This window comes from Crotalus tigris, unplaced genomic scaffold (assembly GCF_016545835.1).
Source record: "Crotalus tigris isolate CLP2741 ecotype Arizona unplaced genomic scaffold, ASM1654583v1 scf7180000017767.837487, whole genome shotgun sequence".
Lineage (NCBI taxonomy): Eukaryota > Metazoa > Chordata > Lepidosauria > Squamata > Viperidae > Crotalus > Crotalus tigris.
In genome coordinates this window covers 702610-728895 of record NW_024096621.1, presented here as the reverse complement: position 1 = coordinate 728895, position 26286 = coordinate 702610, and the positions used below count along the sequence as shown (strand labels likewise).

At 36.5% G+C, this 26286-nt stretch overlaps 1 protein-coding gene across 4 annotated transcripts in view; it reads left to right on the top strand.

The window, feature by feature from the left end:
- The window catches only part of PARD3B (par-3 family cell polarity regulator beta), a 461004-nt gene that overhangs the window by 87313 nt on the left and 347405 nt on the right, over positions 1-26286 (top strand). For all 4 annotated transcript variants that reach the window (XM_039341567.1, XM_039341566.1, XM_039341568.1 and 1 more), the window contains exon 9: positions 14728-14913. In XM_039341567.1, coding sequence (XP_039197501.1) covers positions 14728-14913 — 186 coding nt within the window. The remainder of the gene's footprint in view (positions 1-14727; positions 14914-26286) is intronic.

Here is a 26286-nt window from a genome sequence, read left to right as displayed (position 1 = left end):
CTGTAGCTTCTGTTTAAATAAAAATGATCAAGTCATCTGCTGGTGCACAAAGTTTCTTGACCTGTTTAAGAAGAAAACTTGGAGTAAGGGAAAATAAAAAGATGACCCTCCCTGCCGAAAATCTGTTTTGACTTACTATTACAAAAATGGTATAGAGCAGATAGGGAGAAAAGGTGAGTTATTTATTTATTAAGAAAATATATATGGCCACCCAACTCATAGTACTCTGGGAACCTTACAGAATTATGATAGTAACTCTTGAGAAAAGAAAGAAATGAATAGTGATGAAACTTTAAACACAACAAGTAAGCAGGAAAACAGTCTATGTTTAAATATTGATGACTTTGGGAATTATTTACAGTCGTCTGATTTGAATCTATGGCAGTCTCATAGAATTCTAGAACAGTGGTTCTCAACCTGTGGGTCGGGACCCCATTTGGGGTCGAACGACCATTTCACGGGGGTCGCCAAACAACGCAGTTTGCCATTTTTTCCCCTTTTCCTTAGCTGTGCTACTCCCTTTTATTCTATTGGCTTTTGAAAGCCAATAGAATAGACTCTCTTGAATAGAGTCTAATTCTATTGGCTTTCAAAAGCAATAGGAATTGTCCAGGCTGTCTCTGCCCTGCTGAGCCCGCCAAAAGTCCCATTCTGCAAACGGTGCTGCACCAGTTGAGTAGTCCTCGACTTATGACTGGTTGAGTAGTCCTCAACTTACGACTGGTTGGGGGTCGCAGCATTAAAAAGGTTGAGAACCACTGTTCTAGAAGCTTTCTTAGCCTAAATCAAACAGTTGAAAGAAAATAATTAGAAAAGTTGAGATGTCAACACTGTGCTATTTTCGGTGGAGAGGGTATGCTTTTGCATGCTGCCTACATCCCACAGATGGTGCTTTGCTTCTTTGTGTGGCCTGGTTTCTGGCATGCCATGGCCTGGTGCCAATCCACAGACTGGGGGTTGGAGACCCCTGTTCTGTAATATGCTTATATCATCTAGCACAGACATGTCAAACTCGCGATGTCACGTGACATCGCGCGATGTACCGGGACTGTTTTGCCATTGCCGGCAATGGGGTGGGCGTAGCTTCTCTGTGATGCATCCAGCCCATGAGCTGGTAGTTTGACACCCCTGACTAGCAAAATTATATTGCATTAGTGCAAGTGTTTGGGACATACCATGTTAGTAACCAAATAAAACAAGAATAAAATATTCACTACACATAAGGGAATATTAAATATTCTTCATGGTTTCTATGATTCATGTATATGGTTCCCTATGTGCTTAGTAGTTATATTTGTAACTTTTAAAATAAAACTTGATATTATTGTCAACCAGTACCCCATATGACTTTTAAAACTTTACTTCTAGTTGATTCCATCTCTAAAGATCTAAATCCCTTCATTTTGCAATCATGAGCCTCTTGGTAATGGATCATCATCTGCTTTAGTATTGATCATCTGACCATTGTTGGATTTCAGAAGTAGACATTCCACATCTTACTCTTAGGCTTCTCAGCATGACATGCTCAAGAGAAAGAGGTGTATAAAACCTTTGTTCCTCTCCTCCATTTCTTGCCTTTTGCTGCCTTTCAGCACCTAAACTTATAATATTATAAAATCAACTTGAATGTTCTATGACTAAGAAAACATCCTTAACATTAGAAATCATTAACTACTATCTACTATCATTACCACCCTCATGGTTTGTGTAGTCAGCTTCTATGTCTCAGCCTCCTGCAATTCCCACAACTAGTTCTTCCATAGGATCCATGTCAAGAACAACCAATGACTCAGTGGTACCCAGTGACATCAGGAATCATTTTCCCACATCTTCTGAAGAGGACATGTTGGAGGATTCTACATCTGAGCCAGAGAACACATCTATTTCTCTAAAAGCAGAAGCAGAAATGCAGACAGATCTCTCCTGAAAATTTTATTTTCTACAACAAGGAGTGCAAATGGTACATTTTTAGATTAAAATGCAGCAACATGTTGTTTGATGCTGCACTTTCTGTCTCAATTGTGGTGCTGCTGGCCTTTTTGAAATTTGTTAAGGACTCTTAACTAAGCCATTATCCATGGAAGTGCAAATCTGTAGTAGTGCCTGATGAGCAAGTCAAAGGATTAGACCAGTGAGTGGTTTCAGAAAAGATGAAGATTCATTAGATTAAGAAATGGAGGCAATGCAACAGGAGCTTACAAAGAAAGCAACTTTATAGAAGAGAATCTAAAAGCAGGCCTAATAACAAGAGCAATTGTCAAAAGCAAATAATATTCTGCACCTCCTGAACTCAAAACAATTCTCAAGCTGCAGATTGAATAGCCTCTGAGCCTTCAAAGCTGAGAAAGAGGCACTGTGGAACAGGAGAAGGATTAATACAACTGTATCCTGCAAGAAGACAAAGGGGGGAATTATGATAAGTTATTAACTCACTGCTATGAAGAATCAAAACAAATGGGCCATGATCAAGCCCATGACCTTCTGTTTTATGTCATTGTTTTTAAACCAATAAAATAATAATAATTAAAAACATGACCTTGTGGCTTCCGGTTCCGGATCGCGGTGACTCTAGCCATACGAAGAGACTCGTCTCCTCGTCGACTAGTTTCCCTCCACTGGGTCGAAAGTCGCACCCTGGAGGATGCGACTTCTGTCAAAGAGGCTTGGCTGTGGAGGAGCGGCGGCTCCTCCAGCTGTCCAAGCCATCTCTGAGGGCCGACGGAGAAGAAAATCGGCCAGTAAAATGGCCAATCACTAAGCTGCTCCAAACCGCAAGTCAAAGAACATCTAAGCTTTAAGAAACCACTGTGGTGAACCTGGGTGAGACTTTTTTTGCTACTCTCTTCATTCTATCTTGCTTTTTTTTTGCCTGTATGAGCCTTGTTGGAATTATTTCCTTGGCTTGAAAAAGCAGCTTCTACATATTCGGGAAGAAAGGTGTTGAACAAAAGAATAGAACAAAATTTTAAAGACTATATTTTATTTCCATATGCTTTGGGGTACAGAAAATTTTTTGTCTAAGAGCTGTACTATCATTTTATGCTGGAAGATTATTTCTTTTTTCACATTATACTTTAAAAGGTAGAAAAAAGGGGAAAAATGGTGTCTGGAAAAGATTTTTTTTAGTTTAGTGAGGACATCTAGTGGCGAAAACCTAATATTGCAACTTCTGATTATTCTTTGGAGATGGAATAGACTCGACCTGCAAATTACTTTTGAAGAGAAAAGATAAGCTGATGCAGCTGTGGGATTTGTGGGGGTGGATACTGCTTAACTTTTATTAAATACAGCCTCCACAAAAACAAAAAAGAGACTCTCTTTAATTACTATCAAGATGGGGAAATCTTATTTACAATTAAACTGCAAACATATGTTGGAAAAGATTTATGAGGCTACTGCAGAAATATGTGCTACAATGAAAGAGTTCACTACAGAATTAAGTTCCAGAAGTCTTACTTCAAACCTTCAAACTGATTTCCAGACTACATCTGACCATTCTATAAATCAAAACATACTAGAAGAGGAAACAGCTGAAATAAAAAAGGAATTTATTTTATCTTATAAACATTCCATCTATAGCTTTGAGGATCAGAAGAATCAAAGATTGAGTCTTGAAACTTTAAAGCAGCAAAGTTTTAAGGATGAGAGAAATAGATGCCTAATGCAGAGGATGGGACTTTTACCTTTTCAAAGGGCACTGCAAGCAATAAAGAGATCTATTGGCTGAAAGGGAAGCTTGGTTATGGAAACCTGTCTGGCACAGAAAAAAAGCCAGAATAAAACTGAAAAGAGAAATTTAAAATTGTGTAATGGATTAAAAGGCAATGTTTGATTTATGGACTGTTTTAAGGATTAAGATTCAGAGTTAGAAGTAAGAAAAAAATAGGGTGATTATTAGAACAAATATCTTAAAAAGATTAAGAATGTATCTTTTGGAATAATAGGTTTACTTTGATGAAAATCATTATGTATTGGAATGGAAAAAATGATGGTTTTTTCAGATTTGAATTGTTTCAATAATTAATTGAGTGTTTTAAATTAGTAAAATGATGTTTTTGTATGATAACATAGATGTGATAAGGCATGATAATCAATTGGATGAAATTTGAATTTTGTTTAATGAACTGAACTGATTCAAGGCTTAACATTATTTTGTTATCTTAAAGAGATTGATCGATTGATGGATTATATATGTATAGGGTAGATTAATATTTTATCTTAATTAGGATATGTATTGTGTAGTGGAAGAAGAAATAAATGAGACCTGTGATAAAATGAGGGAGGTGAGAGATTAAGAATTAGAATATATCTGGAAGGGATACCTGAATTGATAACTTGTTGATTTAAAGTTAAATTTGATTATGGTAATTGTAAACTTACAAAGTTTTAAAACAGGTTTAGCAGTCACAGAAATTTAAATAAGAAATGGAACATTTTAAATGTATTATGCTATTTGAGAGAAATAGAGAGGGGACAGTGAATGTATTGAGTTGAGTTATTTGATTACCCAAACACCACAGTTTGTCCTGAGCACTTTCTTTCATGAATTAAAAAAACCAATAAAATGTGTTTAAAACAAACAAACAAACATGACCTTGCAAAATGTATTGTAGGCCAGGAACGATTGTCATGGATGACATGAAACTTCCAAACTTGTCAAATCAATGTGTGAGAACATGAGAGCAACCCAGCTGGGTCTGCCTTAGGCCTATGTAGCCAACATTTCATCTTACAGAGTGGCCTACCCAGAGCTGGTAGATCTTACTTTTGAGGAAACACGGTAGTTGATTTCAGTGAAGAGGTACCATGTTTCACCAAAAGTAAGACCTACCCCCAAAATAAGCTCTAGCTTGATTTTTGGGGGTAGGCCTAATATAAACCCTACCCCAAAAATAAGCCTTAGTTTTGGGGACGAGGCGCATGCCTAAAAATCAAGCTAGGGCAGAGGGGGGGGAGTGTTTTTAATCAATTATATTTTAGGCTATAAAAGTATAGGAGAGGAGATATTTCCATTTATATTTTCAGTTATATGCATTCAACCAAGTACAGTCTAGTCAATGTCCAGGTTTTCATACTCCCGGGGTCAATAACTTTACTGCTGGACCAGCCAATTTACAATATAAAAGGAAGGAGCTGCCAAAACCATGGTTCCAGCCTCCCTCCAGCCAAAAAAGAATTGGATGCAAGAGAACAGATCAGGGATCAGATACAAGGAGCAATTCCATAGGAAGCCTATAGAAAAAAAAGAAAAGAAAAACAAGGAATTCAAGAAGAAACCAGCATGGCTGCACAAAGATCGCTCTCACAAACTGAAAGACAAAAAGGACAAATACAAAAAATGGAAAGAGGGGCACATAACTAGGGCTGATTATCAGCAGACAGCCAGAACATGCAAAGATGAAGTCAGGAAAGCAAAAGCTCAGAACGAACAAAGACTTGCAACAGAAATCAAGGATAATAAAAGTTTCTTCCAACATAACAACAACAAGAAAAAAGTTAAGGAAACTGTAGGTCCACTAAAGAGAGAGGATGGCAAGGAATAGGGAAAAAGTAGAACTGCTTAACTCATTCTTTGCATCAGTCTTCACACAAAAAGAAACTACAGCCCAACATACCAAAAAAATCACTGCAAAAGACAAACTAGAAACAAAAATTAAAATAAGCAGGAAAATGGTAAGAGAACATCTATCCAACCTTGACAAATATAAATCACTGGGACCCAACAGACTACATCCCAGAGTTCTGAAAGAGCTGGCAGATGTTATCTCAGAACCATTGCACCATATCTTTCAAAAATCCTCTAGATGAAGTATCTCGAGATTTGTCAAATTTACCCAGTCACTGATTAGTGTTAAAGCCACCGCATCATAATATAATTTCAAATTCGGTACCTTGAGTCCACCTCTCTCACGGAAGTCTTGCATAATTTTAAACTTAACCCTTGGCTTTTTCCCTGCCCAAATAAATTTATTAACACCCTTCTGCCATTCACTTAGATTAGTCTCATTCTTCAAAATCGGTAACATTTGAAACAAAAAAAGAAACTTGGGTAGAATATTCATTTTTATCACTGCAATTCTTCCCATGAGAGATAGTTGCAGCTTCTCCCAATTCTTCAGGTCTTTCTGTACACTAACCCACAACCTGTCATAATTATTTTTGAATAATTTTGCATTAGAAACAGATAACATCACTGGGGACTTACTTTATTGGTGGCATGCCTATTTAATATTTAATAAAAAAGTGGATTGGGCTTTTAAATCTCACATTATAAGAACTTCTTTACTTAGGACTTGGAGAAAATATTATAAAAGTGATTTTAAAGTACCATTATGGGCTATACCATGGCATGAGATAGAAGGAATAAAAAGAGGTGTTAAAATGGACATGGTGTCTTATAGACAGCTACTTAGATGGGATGGACAAAATTGGCAATTAAAATTACGGGAGGAGTTAGCACAAGAAAATATTATTTATTCTTGGTTTCAATATAGGCAACTAGCAGATAGATGGAAGGTGGATTGCAAGCTGGGCTTTCTTAGAGAAGATGAAAATCTTATTAAGCAAGTGAAGGATCAAAGACAAGCCCATATTAAGAGAATTTATGGGGTGCTAGTTGAATTGGACTCAGAAACGGAATTAATTAAAGATTGTATGATTAGATGGGCCCAAAACTTTGGTGAATCAGTCCCATTGGATACATGGGAAACCATTTGGGTAAGAAATGTCAAATTTACACAGGCACAGAATTTAAGGGAGAATTTTTATAAAATGTTTTATAGATGGCACCTTGACCCACAAAAAATGTCTTTCATGTACCCGGACTTACAGCCTAAATGTTGGAGATGTGGTTGTTTGGATGCCACCTATTACCACATTTGGTGGTCGTGCAGAGAGATAAAAGCATTTTGGATTAAGATATGGTGGAATATTCAGAGAATTTTTAGAAGGAAGGTAAAATTTACTCCGCAGTTATTTTTGTTGGGTATAGTTACTGATTGTGATACAAAGGAGGTTATACTGATGTTAAATTTGATTACAGCCGCAAGGCTGTTAGTAGGACAATATTGGAAGAAGGAATCCTTGCCTACATTGCAGGAATGGTTTTTTAAAGTGTCTTATCTGGCGGAAATGGCAAAGATTTCGGCTTTCTTAAAGGAACAAATGCAAGAGAAATTTCTTGCTGTTTGGGATAAATGGATAGAATTTATACAATTTAAATTGGATATAAAAAAATATCATATTGCTTTTTCATAATTCTTATTTTTATATACATATACATATATTTTAGTCTTATTTTTTTTTCTTCTTTTTTATATATATATTTTTAATTCCTTTTTAATTAAGCCTATATTCTGCTCTGGGAAGCTCGGGGGGGGAAGGGGGGGTGTTTTGGGGGCGGGATGGGGAAGGGGATGTTATGTTTAGTTTTTTGTATATGTTGTTTTCTGTTTTTGTATTGTTATTTTCTTCTGTTTTTTTGTAAAAACTTATAAAAAATTTTCAATTAAAAAAAAAAAAATCCTGGAGCACCGGGGAAATACCTGAGGATTGGAAAAGGGCTGTGTGGTTCCCAACTTCAAGAAAGGAAAAAAATGGACCCAGGAAACTACAGACCAATCAGTTTAATATCAATATCTGGGAAGATCCTAGAAAAGATAATAAAAAAACAGATCTGTGAACAACTAGAATCAAACAAAGTTATAACTAGTAGCCAGCACGGGTTTGTTAAAAACAGATCATGCCAAACCAATCTTATCTCATTCTTTGATAAAGTGACTAAACTAGTAGACTAGCAAAATGCTGTGGACGTAGTATATTTAGATTTCAGTAAGGCATTTGATAAAGTAGACCTCAGCCTACTCCTTGGTAAGCTAGAAAATGGTGGAATAGACAACATCACCACCAGATGGATCTGTAGATGGCTGGCAAACCGTACTCAATGAGTAGTCCTCAATAGCACTACATCCACATGGAGAGAAGTAAGCAGTGGTTCTGTCTTAGGTCCAGTACTCTTCAATATCTTCATAAATGACATTGATGAGGGAATTGAAGGGGAACTCATCAAATTTGCAGATGACACTAAATTGGCAGAAAGAGCCAACACCCAGAAGACAAACTAAGGATCCAAAAATATCTTGACAAACTTGAACAATGGGCCCTATCCAACAAAATGAGTTTCAATGTGGAGAAAAGCAAAGTTTTACATTTAGGCAGGAAAAATCAAAGGTATAAGTACAGATTGGGCGAGACCTGGCTTAAAAACAGCAACTGTGAGAGGGACCTTGGAGTCCTAGTGGACAATCTCTTGACTCTGAGCCAAAAAAGCTAATACAATCCTGGATTGTATAAACAGAGGCATAGATCACACAAAGTATTAGTACTGCTTTATAAAACCCTAGTAAGACCACACCTGGAATACTGCAGCCAATTTTGGTCACCATATCACAAAAAAGATGTTGAAACCTTGGAAAAAATTCAGAGAAGAGCAACTAAGACGATCAAAGGTTTGGAGACTAAAACATACGAAGAACGGCTGCAGGATTTGGGTTTAGCTAGTCTAAAGAAAAGAAGAAATAGGGGAGACATGATAGCAGTATTCCAGTATTTGAGAGACTGCCACAAAGAAGAGGGGGTCATGTTATTCACCAAAGCACCAGAGGGCAGGACAAGAAACAATGGTTGGAAACTGATCAAAGAGAGAAGCAACTTGGAATTAAGGAGAAACTCCCTGACAGTGAGGACAATTAACCAGTGGAACAGCTTGCCTCCAGAAATTATGGGTGCTCCACCACTGGAGATTTTTAAGGCTACACAGTCACTTGTCTGATATGGTATAGCTTCTCCTGCTTGAGCAGAAGGCTGGACTAGAAGACCTCCAAGGTCCCTTCCAGCTCTATCCTATTCAATCAATTATAGCAAAAATGTGTCAATGGAGAACATGTCACATCAGGCTTGTTCTCCTTTGGGCATCCAAACAATTTATATGCCGGATCTGGAAGTGAGTTAAAATGGAAAATACATCCAGAGTGGAGTAGTTAAGGACAAAGTAGAATACAGTGGATTGTTCTTGTATCAAGACAAGAATGCTATAAAACCCTTTCCTTTGCTGATGAGAACTAGTCTGTGTCATTTCTCACTCAGCACCCTATTCCTGTTGACTAAATCATGATAACTGCATCTACCCTCATTTGGGGCCTTCAGTCCTCCAATAAAAGGCTGTAAAGCTATATTCGTTGTGTGCCAGCCACAGAATAGAACCTTTCCAATCTTTCTACCTTTCTACATTTGTTGGGTTGGAAGTATTTCCTTTGTATTATTCCTGAAACTGAAGGGGGGGGGGGGAGAAGAGAATGAGACAAAGTCAATACCACTACATTAAAAGAGCAAATAACATGGAGAAGACACATCAGCCTGGAGGAGAACCAATGACGTCTGAGATTATTTCTCTAATACTACATTTAGCAACTAACATGGGATTAACTGAAATAAATACAGTCTGCACTTTATAGTATATTCCATGCAGCCTACAGGATGTAAGAGTAATAAGTTGCAAGTAGTAGAAGAGCTTATCTGAAATAGTGAACTTTATACAGGAAGATGTGCCTAGTAATATTATGTCCATTCTAAAACATATCCAAAAAAGAAACCTTTGGATTTCTTACAAGTACAGCACCTCTTTGCTATTCATTAAAGCAGCCTCTGTCTTTTTCTAGAAAACCTTTCAAAAAACAATTTTGACTATTTTAAGGAGCTGATCAATTAAAGTCAATGAGACTTTTTTTTTTTTCAGGCTCACGTGAAAGCCTGAAAAAAGAGAAGCTGCTTTAGTGAATAGCAGAAGGTTGCTCATGCTAGGCCCAACATACTTCTTCAAATTACTGTCAAAGAACCGGCATTCATGAAGCTTGGTTTGGCTGCAAAGTTGTCCAGTTCTAGTGAGCTACTCTGAAATAGGCTTTTCTCTTTTAAGAGAACCCTTCGGCACCTCTTTAGCTTTTAATAAGCTAAATACTGGGGCATCTAGATGAGATTCTTAGGCAAAAGGTCCCAAGGGTCTGACTCATCATTTGTAAAAAGTCAGTGAGGTTGTCTAATACATCTTCCTCCTCGCAGGAGTCTTTGAGGCTGTACCTTTTACAATCTTTCATTCAATATGATCCATAAATGAACTATTATATGTTAGTATGTGTGTTCAGTATTAATCAACAAAAAAACGAGTAGTTGCTCTCATAGGTTATTTGACGGGAAAATCATTTCCAGACCACTTTATAATGCAGGGGTGTCAAACTCGCAACGTCACGTGACATGTCATGACGTATCACGACTTTTTCTCCGTTGCCGGCAATGGGGTGGGTGCAGTTTCAGCATGACACATCCGGCCCATGGGCCAGCTGTTTGACACCCCTGTTCCAAAGAGATAAGTAACTCTGAAATGTTACAGATAACAAACTTAGTATTAGTGGAGAGCTTATAAGCCATCTAATGTTTGAAAATGATTTAGTATGTTTACATTTGTCATTTCACTCCAGCACATTTAACAACTATTTTGCTACAGCTAGCATTCTGAATAATTTGATCATAACCAAAAGATTGGTTCAAAGAGCTAATCTGACCAATAATTCTGTTTTAATAAACTAATAAATCTTAATAGAAGTATGAAACACTACAGCACACAAAATTGCATGTTTTACCATTGAATATTTTTGGGAATTTAATTATATAGCTACATAGCAGGAGCGAAGTTGTATTTGAAGTTGTTTTCAGCATCCTTTTCTAAAATGTACTTTTTAACTTTTAAAGAAAAATATTATTTGGGACGACCAACAATGGCTTCTATTAGTTATGACCAGTTATATATACAGTATATATATATATAATAAATATTAAAATACTCATATTGAATGGTTAATTACAGATTAAAGTGCAATTTTTATGATGAAAAGTATAAAGAATATAAATAGTTGCATAAGATATTGTTACAGAATGGCATTACAATACATATATTAATTTAACTGGGGTATTGCCATTAATTTTACTGCACTAGTGAAATTGGGAAGAAAAAATTAGCAGTTTAGTACAACTTAACAAAATTAACAGATGCATTTATCTAAATATTAAATAGAAATAAATTGCTATGTCAAAGTGTGTCCTAAGAAATCTGCATATTTTGTTTGTTAGGAAAAATTAACTATAGGGTATTTATAGTATGGCACAAGATCTTCATTGCTGTTCTTCTATGTTAATGTCATAGATTTCTCTTTAATTCTTAAGGTTTTTTTTAGAGGATATGTGATCACTTCCTTATGTCTACCTTAAAAGCATGTTAAAATTGAGCATACTGTGAAGGCATGATAATTGCAACTCTGTGCTGATAGGGATGCACCTGAGAGCATATTAAGGTAGTAAAGTAAGAGTACATTCCACTTCTAGGGTAGTCAGAAATTCATGATCTCCATAGTTGTTATAGATTGAGTTGGTATGTGAATGGATGATGAAGGACATTGTACATAGACTTTTGCTATGATGAGATCACTTCCTAATATGGATAATCTCCTGGCTGCTGGTGACTTCCATAAGTGATAATGATTAAGATGGTTTCTCTTAGGTGTCTCATGGATTCTAATGGATTTTGGGCATTTTTCAACCACCTTGAAAGGTAATAATGCTGAGCCTCTGATTATGTTCTTATTCTCAAAGGCAAGATATAATATTTGAGCAACCTGTTTGCAAATCCTGGGAATTTTGGACTAAGCAGGGACTTCCAGCAAATGAAGTTTTAGAAGAAGCACCTGGAGTGCTAGGGGAAGAAGACTAAGATTGAACTTGACTGAGTATAGGTAAACTGAGCCAATCATATCAATAAGGGCAAATGTAGACAGTAAAGAAGATGACCTTGATGGAGATATGTAGGGTCCATTGCCTAGGGCAGGCATGTCAAACTTGCGACGTTACATGACGTCGCGCAACGTATCGCAACGTATCGTGGGCATGGTTTCGGCGTGATGCATCCGGCCCATGGGCCAGCAGTTTGACATGCCTAGCCTAGGGAAAAGGGGCTGAAGCATTTTTTAACTCTATAATGAGATAACATTTGGAAGTGGCACAGGAGGATATTTTTGTAATTCACAGTAAGAAAGAGGTAGAACTACAGAACAGCTATGCAAGATTCTGTTGTTATAACAATGTCAATAAAAATAGTTCTAGCTTATCTGTGGAATTGATTTCCTAGTTTGATCTGTCTAATAGCAGACTTGCTCCCTTATGGGAGTGATGAGCAAGAAGATTTGCCAAACAGCCCCAATGAGTCAATCACATAACACTTTGCTGGCAAAGTTGCTCAAATTCACTCAGGCCATGGGTCTGAGGAGAAACAGTCTCCTTAAGATTTGGACAACATCCTCCTGTTTGCTTTTAGGAAGGCTATCAAGCTGAATTCAAGCTATTTCAACCTGTAAGAGCTGTTCCCACTAATTATGGATGATGGGTTGATTTCTGGATTTTATTGTTTGCATGTTTTTATGTAATCTTATATTTGTAAAGCAAACAGGAATTGTTCGGAATGCAGCAGTATATAAAACAATAAATAAATAAGCAAACAAACAAACCAGCTTTAAAAGAGTGGCAAAACGTACATGGATTTTAAAAAAGCAAGTTATATCTTTATGTACAAGGTGGGCTGAGTGAGGATGCTGTGAAACTACTTTTACTCAAAGAAAAAAAAATGCTGGCTCTGCCAGAGCTCTTGCATATGGCTAAGATAGAAATATGGAGCTTAGTCCTTGTCCTGATGCTTTACACTTTGAATATTCTGAATGCTGTGGAGAAAGAATTAGTCATGGACTATTGTCTATCATTGCAGATGGTTTAAGGAAACAAAGATGGTGATGCTGAGTGGGAAACATTATTCAATATTTGGTGACAGATGAATTTGGATAAGCAAGATATGGATGATGATTTCCTAAACAAGAGTAAACCAGAGAAGATACTATACTGTACTAATAAGAAAAGCAGAATATCTGAGGGAAGGATAATTTGTTGGGGGGGGAGAGGTGCTGAATATTACAGTTTATATTAAATTCACATAAAATTTGGAATGATCTCCATAAAATTCTTCAGATAGTCAAGGAGGAAGAGATCAACAAAGCAGATTACGAGCCATGCATAATATGTACAGATTCTTTTTCTGATTCACTTATTTCCATTTGATAACCATTGTTGTGGTTTATAAATTGTACAGGACAGCCCCAGCCCTTAGCTGTCATGGAGAGATGAGTCTCTGATGTCAAGAAGCTTAAATATCAGCAGATCTATTTATACTAGACAGTCACTGTTTATTATTAAAATAATTCCAAACTTTCATATGATACATTGTATTATTACATTTCAGTGTACATCTTATTTTCTAAAATACTGTATACAATTCTTTTCAATGTTTAAAACGTGCATAGTGCACATGCATATTTCATTTTTGAGACTAGCTTTGGGTGTAGAAAAAAACAGTAGAGGTAGGCTGTTAGATTATACAGTAGCATATTATTAATATCAACATCAAGTCATTTTTATGTTTTCCAATTAAGCAAAATGCATTCATTAAATAAATGAAATATTTGTTCTTGTTACATACGAATTGACGTTTATAGTTCAGTAGAGCCTGACTTTTTTCTCCCTCTTTGAAATAACATGTTTTTCAAATTGAAGAATTGTTGTTTATTTTTGTTTTTCACAGGAACAAAAATAAACAGTTTTAATTTGCAGTATTGGTGGATGTGTTATTGCTCACTGATATGAGTGGCATTTTCATAAAGGAAGTTCCAAGAAAGTGAAATCCTATCAATATTATGTTTTTATATAAGGAGATTGAGTTTATTGTGTGATTCTTGATTGTGGGAATCATAAAATAAGTGTAAGAAATTTGAAGAAGTACCAATAAAAATGGGCATGAAACACATCATATACAATAAAGACAAAGCTTGTCAATAAGAGAAAGGGAGAAAGGGTTGCATGGTCCCTACAGTCCTCCTTCTGCCTTGAAATTTTTAGGCAAAAATGTAGAATACACTGTTTATTAACATGTTTATTAAATAGAAAGCATGAAATAGTATATGTCATAGGCGGACACTCATATTTATCTAGGATAGTAAAACATCAGTAATCTGATAATTAATAAATTTAATTAAAAAGCATAAGCTTTCACTGTTAGGTAGGGAAAATGATAACACACCTAAAATAATCAATTGCCCTAAAAATAGTAAATATGATGATCAACAGATTTAAAATATTTTAAACATTATAATGAATTGACATACTGTGCATAGTGTAAATGATGTGAAACAATTTTGATGGCTGCAATTCATCTCATCATCAGACTTCTCTGCTGTTCTTATATGGCATCATAGTTACTCTTTACTCTTGTTAATGACTCGGAGAATATATGACCGCATCCAATGATTCCTTCAGGGCTGTATGATAAAAAATTAGTTAGCCTCTGTATCACTTTTGCTTACAGAATGCAAGAAATTTGAAATACTATGAAATAAATATTGTTTGGCCTACTTTTCAAGACAGACTTTTCATTCTGATTCCCAATTACAATGTAGTTAAATGAAAGACATTCTCTGTCTCTTGAGGTATTCCTCTCCATTCTTAATCTTGTATGATCAGAGGAAAAAAGTATTTGCCTGCTATTTTTTGTCACATGTTCTGCTTTCTCTGTTCATCCAACAGAAAGGAGAACCATGTTGCAACATTTTTTCATTCGAGGCAACAGAGCAATTGACTTTTGAAATTCCTTTGAATGATTCGGGTTCAGCTGGACTTGGCGTGAGCTTAAAAGGCAACAAATCTCGAGAGACAGGGGCAGATCTTGGAATTTTCATCAAATCTATCATCCATGGTGGTGCTGCATATAAGGTATTTTATTTGTATTACTTTCATCTTGAATATTTAATTCAATATGATCTGTAATTATTTTGACATCGGCTCTTGGGAACATCAGATAGGTATTTTCAATATCACCCCAAAATACCTTGTTTTGGATGCATTTTGAATATGAAACTAAAATAGGTTGAGATTGTTATACAATTTTATTTAGTTTATCAAATATTTTACTAATATTACCTTAGTAAGAAATATATGTAAAATGTATACATCCTATTTTATATACCTTTCTGTTATATGGTATTAACAACTACATTTGTTATTTCAATGCTAAATGAAGTTATTTCAATCCTTTTGAAACTTAAAATAATTTTTCCTCCTTTTGAAAAGGATGAATATATAATATTTTTATAGGAATGAGATGAATTATTTTTTCCATTTCAGTGAAAAGTATGTATATACTCTGGAATGCACCTTAGCAAATATCAATATTGGAAAATGTTTGCATTTATAGAGTAGGGTCCTTGAGTTTTCATATTTTAATTAAAAGATTCATACACGACAAACTTATCTTAAATATCAAGTCACTAGGGCACCTTCATGAAAACACGCAACACAGATGGAGCCGTAAATCAGCACAAAAGAAATCAAGAGTCTCATTTCTAAGTTTAAAAAGAAATAATTTACCTGGTTCATGAATTCAAAGAGTATATATTCTGTCTGCACAGAAAATTAAAATAGCTTGATTATATTTAAATAAATAAAATAGTACTGTGGAATTAATTATATTAAAGGCAACATTAAAGACAAAAATATTATAGGAAAAGGAGGAGGGGCAGAGGAGGAGGAGGAGGAGGAGATGATCTGGAGTTTTTATCATGTTGTGCTGTTACAAAGCTATCTTATTGGCTGTACTATTTGTTTATTTATGAGTGGGGAATGAATGGATCTAAATACCTCCAACTTTACACATTCTATCTTATTGATTTAATAGTATAAATGTGATTTTTAAAACATTTTCAATTCCTGAAGATTATATTTCCCTAAAAAACAGTTGTTTCAAAAATGCATTTGTCTTTACTTTCAAGGAGAAATACAAGTTTCAATACAATCTATGCATTGTAGGGTATCTATTAAGTAATATTAAATAAATGGTAAGTGTTCAGTACTTGTTTGGATATATCTCACTTTCCTCAAGATAATCATCCATATTTTTGTATTTAAACATTTATTTGCAACCACAGGTTTTAGCAAAATACATATAAAATTATAGCAATCATATCAGTTCAATACATCCCCCATAGTAATAACTTCACTGTTTGTCAAGGTGTGCTTTTGTGTCTTTCTTGTATCCATTGCAAACAATTCAACTTGTTTTGTTACATGTTTATGCTTTCAATATAAAATAGATTTTTTTTCTTCTAAACTAGATTGATTCAGTTGGGTTAACAAGAATGTAATGAATCTTGCCCTGGGTTCTTGTTAAAATTTGCAGTATAATAAGTAATGGGCCAAATCTTCCACCTATAAGTTATTACAAATACATAAACATGTGTATTTGCTAATGCTTTATACCTGCCATCCAAATAGGCTGTTTGAGAGTAATGTTCTTTAAAGGGAACAGGGGAACAACATTCTCGGGGAACATGATGTAAAAGATTGTAAATATTATGACATTCCTTATCCTTCTTTAAAAAGTTGGTGCCACTTACTTAACTTAAATTTACATACCTGTTCTCTATCTTGGCGAAAATCTTTAAAAAATAAGTAGTCTCTCAATAATATATAATACTTTATGTTACTTGAAAGCTCCTGATCTAACGAGAATTGTGTGAGTAGAACAGATTCATCCATCTATTTTCAATAAATTGTTCATGAAGGCATTGTTTTGCCAAATAAGTATCAGGCATGAGGACTAGTTTCCTATAATATAAAATTATAGCTTTCTTTACCCTTATATTTATTGATGGAAGGGCATCTAATCTCAGTATTGCTGCAGATATACAATGGGGGTAAGGCTGAAATTGATCTTTCAAATTTAATCTGGACCACTTCTAATTCTTCTAGTTTACTGAAATCCCAAATTGGAGCCCCATATATATCAACTGTGATATTGTTTTTTCCTCCAAAAGATCCTACACCAGGGGTGTCAAACTGCTGGCCCACGGGCCAGATGCATCATGTGGAAGCCATGCCTACCGCAGCTCCGGCAAGGGGAAAAAAGTCACGATACATCATGACATGTCACATGACGCTGCAAGTTCGACACCCCTGTCCTACCCTGACTGTCCTCCTTTTGAGTAGAAGATGGAGCAAATGGTTCTCACTGATCTCATAGCCATGGATCTTGTTGATGCGGTATGACTCATCCATATCATGTTATATGGATGTAAGTGTATAAGCATATTCGTGTTCTTAAACTTTGACATTTGTTTATGAATATTGGATATGGAGGTTTTATTTTTGGCTGTATAATAAATAAATAGAATAGAACTGAGAAGAAAATTATGCATTTAACCACTGGAATTTAAATTGTTACCATCAGTGCTTCTTAATATTATGAAATAATTTATTTTAACCACAAATTAATATGGTAATGTGGATGTTGTACTATTAAGTTTAGACTTGTAGATCATTTTGTTTCTTGTTTAAATGTTTCAAAGCTTGTACCTTTGATGTGGTGTAATAATAAAACCCAGAGCCTGTCAGAGATTTAAAAAGACTCTCGGTGTTTGGATCAAGGTATCACCAAGCGCTCAGTCCCAGACTCATTGGTCAAATATGGTCAGGCACAGATCATAGTTCAGATCACCCCACAAGTAACATGTCATAATATAGTATGTGCACCATTAGGGACTGAAACAGTATTGCTTGCAAAACATGCATTTCTTAAAATATTCTCTGGTACACTCACTGTTCAGAAGAAGCAAACCAAACATGAAAATAAAGTTTCATGCTGTGGCAGAAAACTAAAATTTAACCAAAACAAAAGTATATTTAAATATATAAGCTATGATGTGCACTTTTAGATCCATTTATAGTTGTATGACGCTCCCACTCATTACTTTCTTTTGTCAAAGTTGCCGGTGGTGTTTCTCTGCAAAAGCTGAATCCCCATCACTTAGATCCCTTTTGAGTCTTTGTGGAAAGAATTTGAGACTCCTTTTTTCTCCCAATGTTTAAAAGGGGTTTTATTTCAAGAAGTCTGTGAGTCGGACATGCCTGCAAATTTTGAGGCTTAGGCTGTAGAGCAAGATTGTCGTTCACCAGAAGAAGTTAGATTTCATATACTGTCCAAAGATGAGGATGGGGTGTGTTAGGAAAATGAACAAGCCAGGACTATTATGTTTTTCATGGCAACACAAAGATGTACATCTTTCTCTTACAAGAGAAAACAGCAGAAGGGAAAGAGGAGAAAAAGACAGCAGACAGGCTCAATATAGCAACAAGAGAGAGTAGCTCAGGCTCAATATAGCAACAAGAGAGAGTAGACAATGTAATCAAGCCCATGATGTTTAATAAATATAGTTGTAAATAAAAAGAGACTTATAGAATACAGAATAACAGAGTTGGAAGAGACCTTGGAGATCTTCCAGTCCAATCTACTGTTTGAGCAGAAGACCCTATAACTTTCTGGACAAATGGCTGTCCAGTCACTTGTTAAAAACCTCCAGGGATGGATCCCCACAAGTTCCAGAGGCAAGACTTTCCACTGATTCATTATTCTCACTATCAGGAAATTTCTCCACAATTCTAGGTTGGATCCCTCCTTGATGATTTTCTGTTGGTTACGTCTTGTCCTGTTCCCTCAATGCTTTGGAGAATAGGTCAGCCCCCTTTTCTCTATGGCAGTCCCTCAAGTATTGGCAGACAGCTATCATGACACTCCTAATCCTTTTCTTGGTTAGGCTAGACACCCCTAGTTCCTTTAACCAATCGTCGTAAGACTTAGCCTCCAGATCTCTAATCATCTTTGTTGCTCTTCTCTGCACTCTAGAGTCTCAACATCTTCTATGCATCATGGAGACCAGAACTGGGTGGTCTTTCCACTGTAGTATAAAGCAGAACTAACACTTCACACAATCTTAATACTGTTCCTCTATCCACAGCCTAAGACTGCATTGGCAGTTGCAACTGCAGCACAAGCCATACTTAAGTGATTGTCCATTACAACACCTAGATCCCTGTCACAGTTACGGCTGTTGAGCCAAGGGCCACCGATTCTATACCTGAACATTTGCCTTTTCTTGCCTAAATGTAAGATCTTATTTTTCTCACCAATGAATTGCATTTTGATGGATACGGTGCAGTGTTCAAGTCTGTCAAGATCCTTCTATATCTTGGGTCTGTCTTCTAAACTGTTGGCTATTCTCCCCAGCTTTGGTGTTGTCTGCAAATCTGATAAATTCCCCTTCCCTTCCCTCTTCTAAACCATTTATGAAGGTGTTAAGAGCACTGGGCCTAAGACAGAACCTTTTGCTACCTCACAGCATTTAGATGTAGTTTCATTGGGGACTACGTGTTAAGTGCAGTTGATCAGCCAGTAATAAATCCCTCTGGTGGTGATGTTGTCTAGCTCACATTTTTCTATCTTACTAAAAGGTAGTACTTTAGTATTACTTTACCAGTTTGGGTATAGTCATTGTTGGATCTAGAACACCTAGAGGGTTAGACATAGAATACCTCCAGAATCCCTTCCAATCTTATTACAGTAGTCTGTGTTTTAGGTTTTCAGAGATCTGATGCTTCAGAATAAAAACAATTTCATGGCTGTGGGAGAGACACTCTTTGTCCGACTCCGCTGATGAAACCTGCCAGTGTGGTTAAACCTCTGGCATAGCTGTCATCTTCCTCAAAGTATGCAAGCTCCACAAAAACATCAAGGTAGCTATTATTATGATTCACTGAACAGTCAGCCAGATGTTCAGAATGGATGGGCATTTTCGTTCAACCTGTTGAGTCCTTCCCAAGACCTGGGATGGGCAGATGTTAATGTTTGATGGTTTTAGGGAGATTGTCACTGGGCATAGGCTGTTGTGAGTAAAGTTGCCTTTTGCAATTAACCAATGGTAATTTTGTCATTGCCAATGCTTTTCCAAGTGGCGTTCCAGTTGTTTTGGGATTTCATCCAAGCTGTCTATTGCTATTGGTATAGTTTGCTTTCTTTTGTCACAATTGTTCTATTTCTATTTGCTGGTTTTCATATTGTGTTATCTTCTCCAATCTTTCTCTTCTCTTCTACTTTCTCTAGGTATTGCCACATCCACTATCCAGATTGTTTTGTATTTCTTATCGACAATTGGCTTTTTATATAGCAGGTGCCTGTTTGTTTGAGTTCTAAAGTCCCAGAACACTTTAGCTTCTTCATTTTCTATGCCTTTATTTCCTGGTCCCATCGGTTCTCGCTTGCAGGCAAGTGGTATTTTTTTGCAGATTTTGCAATGCACCATTGTGGCTATTACATCATGCTGTTGTTTTTAATCAGTTTGTGCACTCTACTTGCAGCAGCTAATCAGGTGGTCCACCATTTCTTCAGCTTCTTTACAAAGGCAGCACTTGCTATCTTTTCCCGTCTTCTCAATTCTGACCTTGTATTCATGTCTACTTCAGGCTTGATCTTGTGCAGCTAGAATTAGCCCCTCGGTCTCTTTCTTCAACTTTCCTGCTCTTAGCCATTGCCAAGTCTTTTTATTATCAGCTTTGTCTATTTTTTTAATACGCTGACTATGTAATACTTTGTCTTCCCATGTCTCATTTCTGTTCTTCATTTGATCTTTCTTGTAGGCTGGTTTGGTCTTTCCAGTACCCAGTAGGTCTTCCTGATATAGGTTTTCCTGGCATCTTTTTCACTCCCCTTCAGATATTCTTACAATGCCCTTTTTTCCCCTTCAATATACTTATATACTTATGACATTCCATGCCTATCTATTTTCCTTGGTATGTAGAGTCTGTCAGCATCACTGTGAGGATGAAGGGCATGATTCATTATCATTATTTTTCTGGTCCTCCTATCCGTGGCTTTTAGTTCTGCTTGAGTTCAGTCCACTATTTCCTCTGTGCATTTAATGCCTGCTGTTAATTGTGTTGATGGTACTTCGTCCAATGACTTTGGACTTTAAAATCTTCACTCTCTTGATATGTTCATTTCTAACCTTTTTCTCCAGTGTGCTTGATGTTGTCAGTCTGAAGAATGTCCAGGCACTTGTAGTAATTGTCTTCATCTACATTCTTGATGTTGTTTCCATAGGGCATCTTGATTCCTTCAGTTTCACTATTTTACCTCATTTGATGGTGATAGTGGTACATTTGTCCAGCCCAAACTCCAATGTGAATCTGGGCTCAACAGACAGTGTTGAACAGCAATTCTATTTCAGATGGTGTTTTTCCATACTGCTTCAAATCATCCATGTAAAGGAGGTGGAATAGTCTGGCAGATGTTTTGGATGCTTGATAGCCATAGCCTGAGTTATTCAGTATTGTTGACATAAAAATTAATGCAATGACAAAGAGTAGTAGTAATAGTGAGTCTCCTTGGAAGAGTCCTCTCTTCATTTTAACCTCTCCCAATCTATCACCATCTGCAGCTGGATCTTCCCATTGTGTCATTGTTCTTTGACAAAGCTTTTGCTGTTTCTATTGACCCATCGTATCTCTTATCCAATCAGGTTGCATGGAGTCAAATGCCTTCTTGTAGTCAATCCATGTTACGTTCAAGTTGGTCTTGCTTTTCTTGCAGTTTCCACAAATTATCTTGTCAGTCAGGAGTCGAAGTTTTGCTCCTCTGCTGTAGGGTAATATTCTTTCTGCTCAGGTGGAAAGAGATTGGGTTTTTTTATAAGTCAAGCTCAGCTACGACACCAGTTAGCAATTTGAAAGTTGTTGCTAAGCAGGTTTATTATTTATTGCATTTGTGCAGGACTGGTGCTGGCTGGTTTCTTGCTATCGCACGAAGCGCTGTTGACTTCCCACCAGAGTGCTACCCATTTATCTACTTGCATTTTACATTCTTTTAAACTGCTAGATTGGCAGAAGCTGAGGCGAGTGATAGGAGCTCATTCCGTCACACAGTGCTAGGGCCCGAACCGCTGGAGTAGAGAGAGCCGACCTTTTCTGTGTCTTCCTTGTCAAGTGTTCCTAGAAATATTTAAATTAAAATTGCAGTCTGTCTGCAATGTGGAATTTGAACTTCATGTCTGATGATCTTCTTGGCTATGGCTGTGGTTTGCTGCTTTATCTTCCTTATTTCTAGGTGATATTTTTTGACCCAGTATCATTTGGTCTTGTTCTTCAGTTTCTTTTCTTTCATCTGTTCTACCCTGCTTGCATCTGATCCTAGCTTGCTGATTTTCCAGCCCGATCTTCCATTTTGATAGTGCACTATTTGGCTGTTTTTCCTGTTTGTTAGTTTTGCATCCCAAATATTCAATCATAACTGCAGTTGTGCTGCACATTTGTTGGTTTGTTTCTTGTAGTGAGCTGGTGCTTATATTTGTTATTACAATATTGGCAGTATGTTTAATGTTTGTGCTAGCTGTTTCTTTGGAACAAGCTTCAATGCAAGCCACCTTATGCTGTGTTTTTATGCTGTTCTAGATACTCAATGATTCTTTGTTTCAATTCTCCTACTTCTTTCGTTACAGAGCTTTATTGTTTCTGAGGCAAAAAATAAGCTCCTGGTTTCCGAACATAAACAGTTCAATAGTTGTGCAGGCTTCTATTGCCAACTTCCCCTGGTTTACCTTTGCAATTTGAGTTATTTCTGGCAAGGCTGCTAGCCCTGGTTACTCAGCCAACAGCCATGAGTCTTGTAGTCCGTTTTCCACCAAATATCCAGAAACTCCAAAACCTAACACGGTTCCTATAACCTGAGCAATGAACAAGCTGGTATGCTTTTCTTTTAATTACGTCTCACCGTATTTTTTATGGCAGAGACACTGTTCATCTGGTGAGGAGGAGGATGGATGGACATTTGGGCAGATGGAAGATATCAACTTGGCTGGCAAGGCCGTTGACCAAAGCACACTTGATGTCTTTCCCCTGGGCGTTCTTGAGGTTTTCTTTCTTAACATCCCAGGTACTCAGGGCAGAAACTTGTAGGGCACGATCACCCTGCATGACATTCAAATTTCTGGAAGCATTTTCCTGACTTTGACCCCCAGACAAGAAGGGGATGCCAAAAGCAATTTCTTCAGGAGCATATTTGGTAGTGAATGAGAATTTTCATAATTTTCATCACATTATGACTTCAGTTGGGACCAAATTGGGACCAATTGCCATTGTCTTTATTAAGGGAAGAGGTGTAAAAAGTGATATATGTCACTTGACTACATCTCTGAGCTACAACTGGTCCTGGTTGCTCCTGGTTGGGTTAAGAAGGAAGAAGAGGGAGTCCCAAAAAGAGGTACAGGTGTCTTTGAATTCACTGAAACAGATTAAAAACAAGTAGGTTAGAATGGAAATCATGTTAGTACAATCCTGTATTTGAAGATTGTATTTGAAGAAAAACCAGATCTTATTTTGAAACACAGATAATAATTTAAATTTAAAAAATAACTAATACATTAAATTATATATCAAACAGCACTTTTTGTCTAATCCAAACTAGCCAGTTGAAAGAAACAATAATTTATCTGATGAATAACTTCTCAGCAAAAATTAGCAGGTAGAATATTAGCAATTTTTTTTTAACTACATTTGCCTTTGGAACAATCTAGCCTAGCATGTCAAGAAAAACCATCTAAACTCTATTTCTAATGGCATAAGAGAGGGCATTCTGTCTAAAATCTCCTTTCATGACTGAATGTTATAGCCTAATTTGAATGTGAAAATTTCAGAACATTTCATGGAAAAATTCAAACAAAAAAAAAATTCTTTTTTTCCCCCATGACTCTTACCGTATTTCCCCGAAAATATTGACCATATTCAGAATGAAACAAAAACATATCAAATCACTTACTCCATCTCTACTACAATCTGTGGTTGGGAATCCTCATGTTCATCTATTTTCATTTTACCCCGAGCTACTATAAAAGAATAACCATTATGTTGCAAAATTGATTTGATTTTTACTACCAAATGTTGTATGATAACTTTTCTGTGTCATTTACCTTCTTCACGCAATCAGCTGTTTCTTCCTATTGGCTTCTTGCAGAGGCTGAAAATTGTTAAACAAATATTTTAGAATGGGGTAGAGAGTCATCAATTGAAACATGTCTATTTCTCTCCCAGAAGCAGAAGGACAAAACTCACTGACAATTTTCTCTCCGAGTAGGGTATAGACTGCAGGTGGGAGCAGATGGTATTGATTCCCTGCTCCCGAGCTCTGGTATGGTCTTTTTTCCTCTCCGTCTCTCTTGAGACCCCCTGTTAAAAGAAATAGAGCAAGTACAATTAATACATTATAAAATCTCGCTTACAGAAGTTGTTCTAACTTCTTACTATCATGTAAGATACTTACAGTGGTGAGTTGGCTGATTGCCTTCTGGTACTTTTTGTACTTGTCCTTTAATATTGCAACCTGCAACTCCTTTCTGTCAGCATCTCCTGGCAAAAAAAATAACAAAAGAATTAGAACTCGTACAGCCAAGATGAATAAATCGCTTTTGTTTTTAAAATGAAAACAATTAAAATGTTGTTAAGTTAAAATAATAGTCACTTTCTGGATCAAGTTTTAGTTTGTTGCCCAGCTCCTTATTCTCCTTTAGAAGCTGGGCCAGTTCGCTGGCTAAGCGGTCATTCTCTTCTTCCAACTAAGATACAGAAATTACAGGAAGCATGCATCAGTCATCGAATATAGATACGCAGACAAAAAAAGGGGCTTAAATCAGGATTGTAAGGAAAATGAATGACTTACAGCTCTTATGGTAGCATCTTTCTCTGCCAGCTCCTTCTCATGTAAGCATCTCAGCTCTTCTATCTGCTTCTGTTCTGTATTTTTATGGAAAAACACTTGTGCTGTTAAACAATATTCCCAAAAGACATTACACATTAACTCACCAATAACACTGAAATTTAAGACTGGTCATTAAATAGGAAGGGTCAGGTGTGGTGCAGAGGGAGGGTTGCCTTTGTGTCTCCACTCCTGCCACAGGTTCTCACACAAACAAAAGAGTTGGTTACTCACTTTGTTCTCTTTGGTGGTCTCTGTATTTCTGCAGACAGACCTGCCAAAAGAAGACATTTTGGACAAACCAATTGGAGGAGGCGAATTTACTAAGTATTATAAATCATAGTGTGGATACAATCATAGTGGCTGCAGTCATATCCAGTTACAATGCACGTTGGTTGCATGCTGACTGCTTGTTCTAAAGCACTTTGCAGTAGTTCTGGCAAAATGCTTTGACCAAAAAGCCACATTTTGAAAAGCAAGGTAACTAAATCAGTCTATTATCAGTCTTACATTGTAGCAACTTTTACTAGTTTTTAATGGAATTTATATATGCCTCCTCTAAGCAAAATGTTAATACTTGTAGTTGAGACAAAATTCAGATCTTTAAAAATAATATCAACATTGCATATAATCCATATAATTCTTCTATGATAACTCAAAACTGAGATCTGGAAAGCATTATATTAAAATTTATATTTGTATTCTAAATATATATTCATTTTTGGAAATGTTGCTGCTTGGGAATAATCATAGCACGGGTCAACAAAAAACGATTTGATTAGAGAAAAGACTTCATTTTTACCTGCTCTGCCTCTGCAGCCAGTAGAACATATTAGATTGTTTTCTGTAAAGTTAAATCAGGCTAATAGTATAGGAGCTAAAACTGAATTTGCTTGGGATTTTAATTATTTCTTTGTTCATTTACAGAGATGGGGGGCATGTCTCTGTTGAAGTCAGTGTGAGAGTAAAATTGCTTATTTCCATAGGCGACACAATTTGGCAGATTGAACCCATTTTTTAAAGTATATTGTTTCTAATTCTCTACACAATGGATTAAAAAAAATATTTCAAGATGTAATCCTGGAATTTGTTTTCAATTTGCAATGCTGCATCAGGTGAACATGGTGGGGCCCACATGTCAAGGGATCAATGTCCTGGGATTAGGTTTTCCAAGAAGCTGATCATCTTTGCTTATTTGCCATCTTTCCAGAAGCTAAACAGACTAAAAATCAACTTGACTCCTCATATATGTTGAACAAAATTTTTCAAGCATTGTCTCATAAGTTTTCTTTTTTTTATAAAAAATATCTCATAATTAGAGCCCAATTTAGTGTCACTAGCTCAGTGTTTCTCAACTGTGGCCACCCGATGATGTGCAGACTTCCACGCCGAGAATTCATGCTGGTGAGAGAATTCTGGGAGTTGGAATCCACGCATCTTCAAGTGGTCAAAGTTGAGAAACACTGCCCTAGTTAGTTTAAACTGGGGGGAAGTGCAGGAGAGAGTGAGACCCCCTA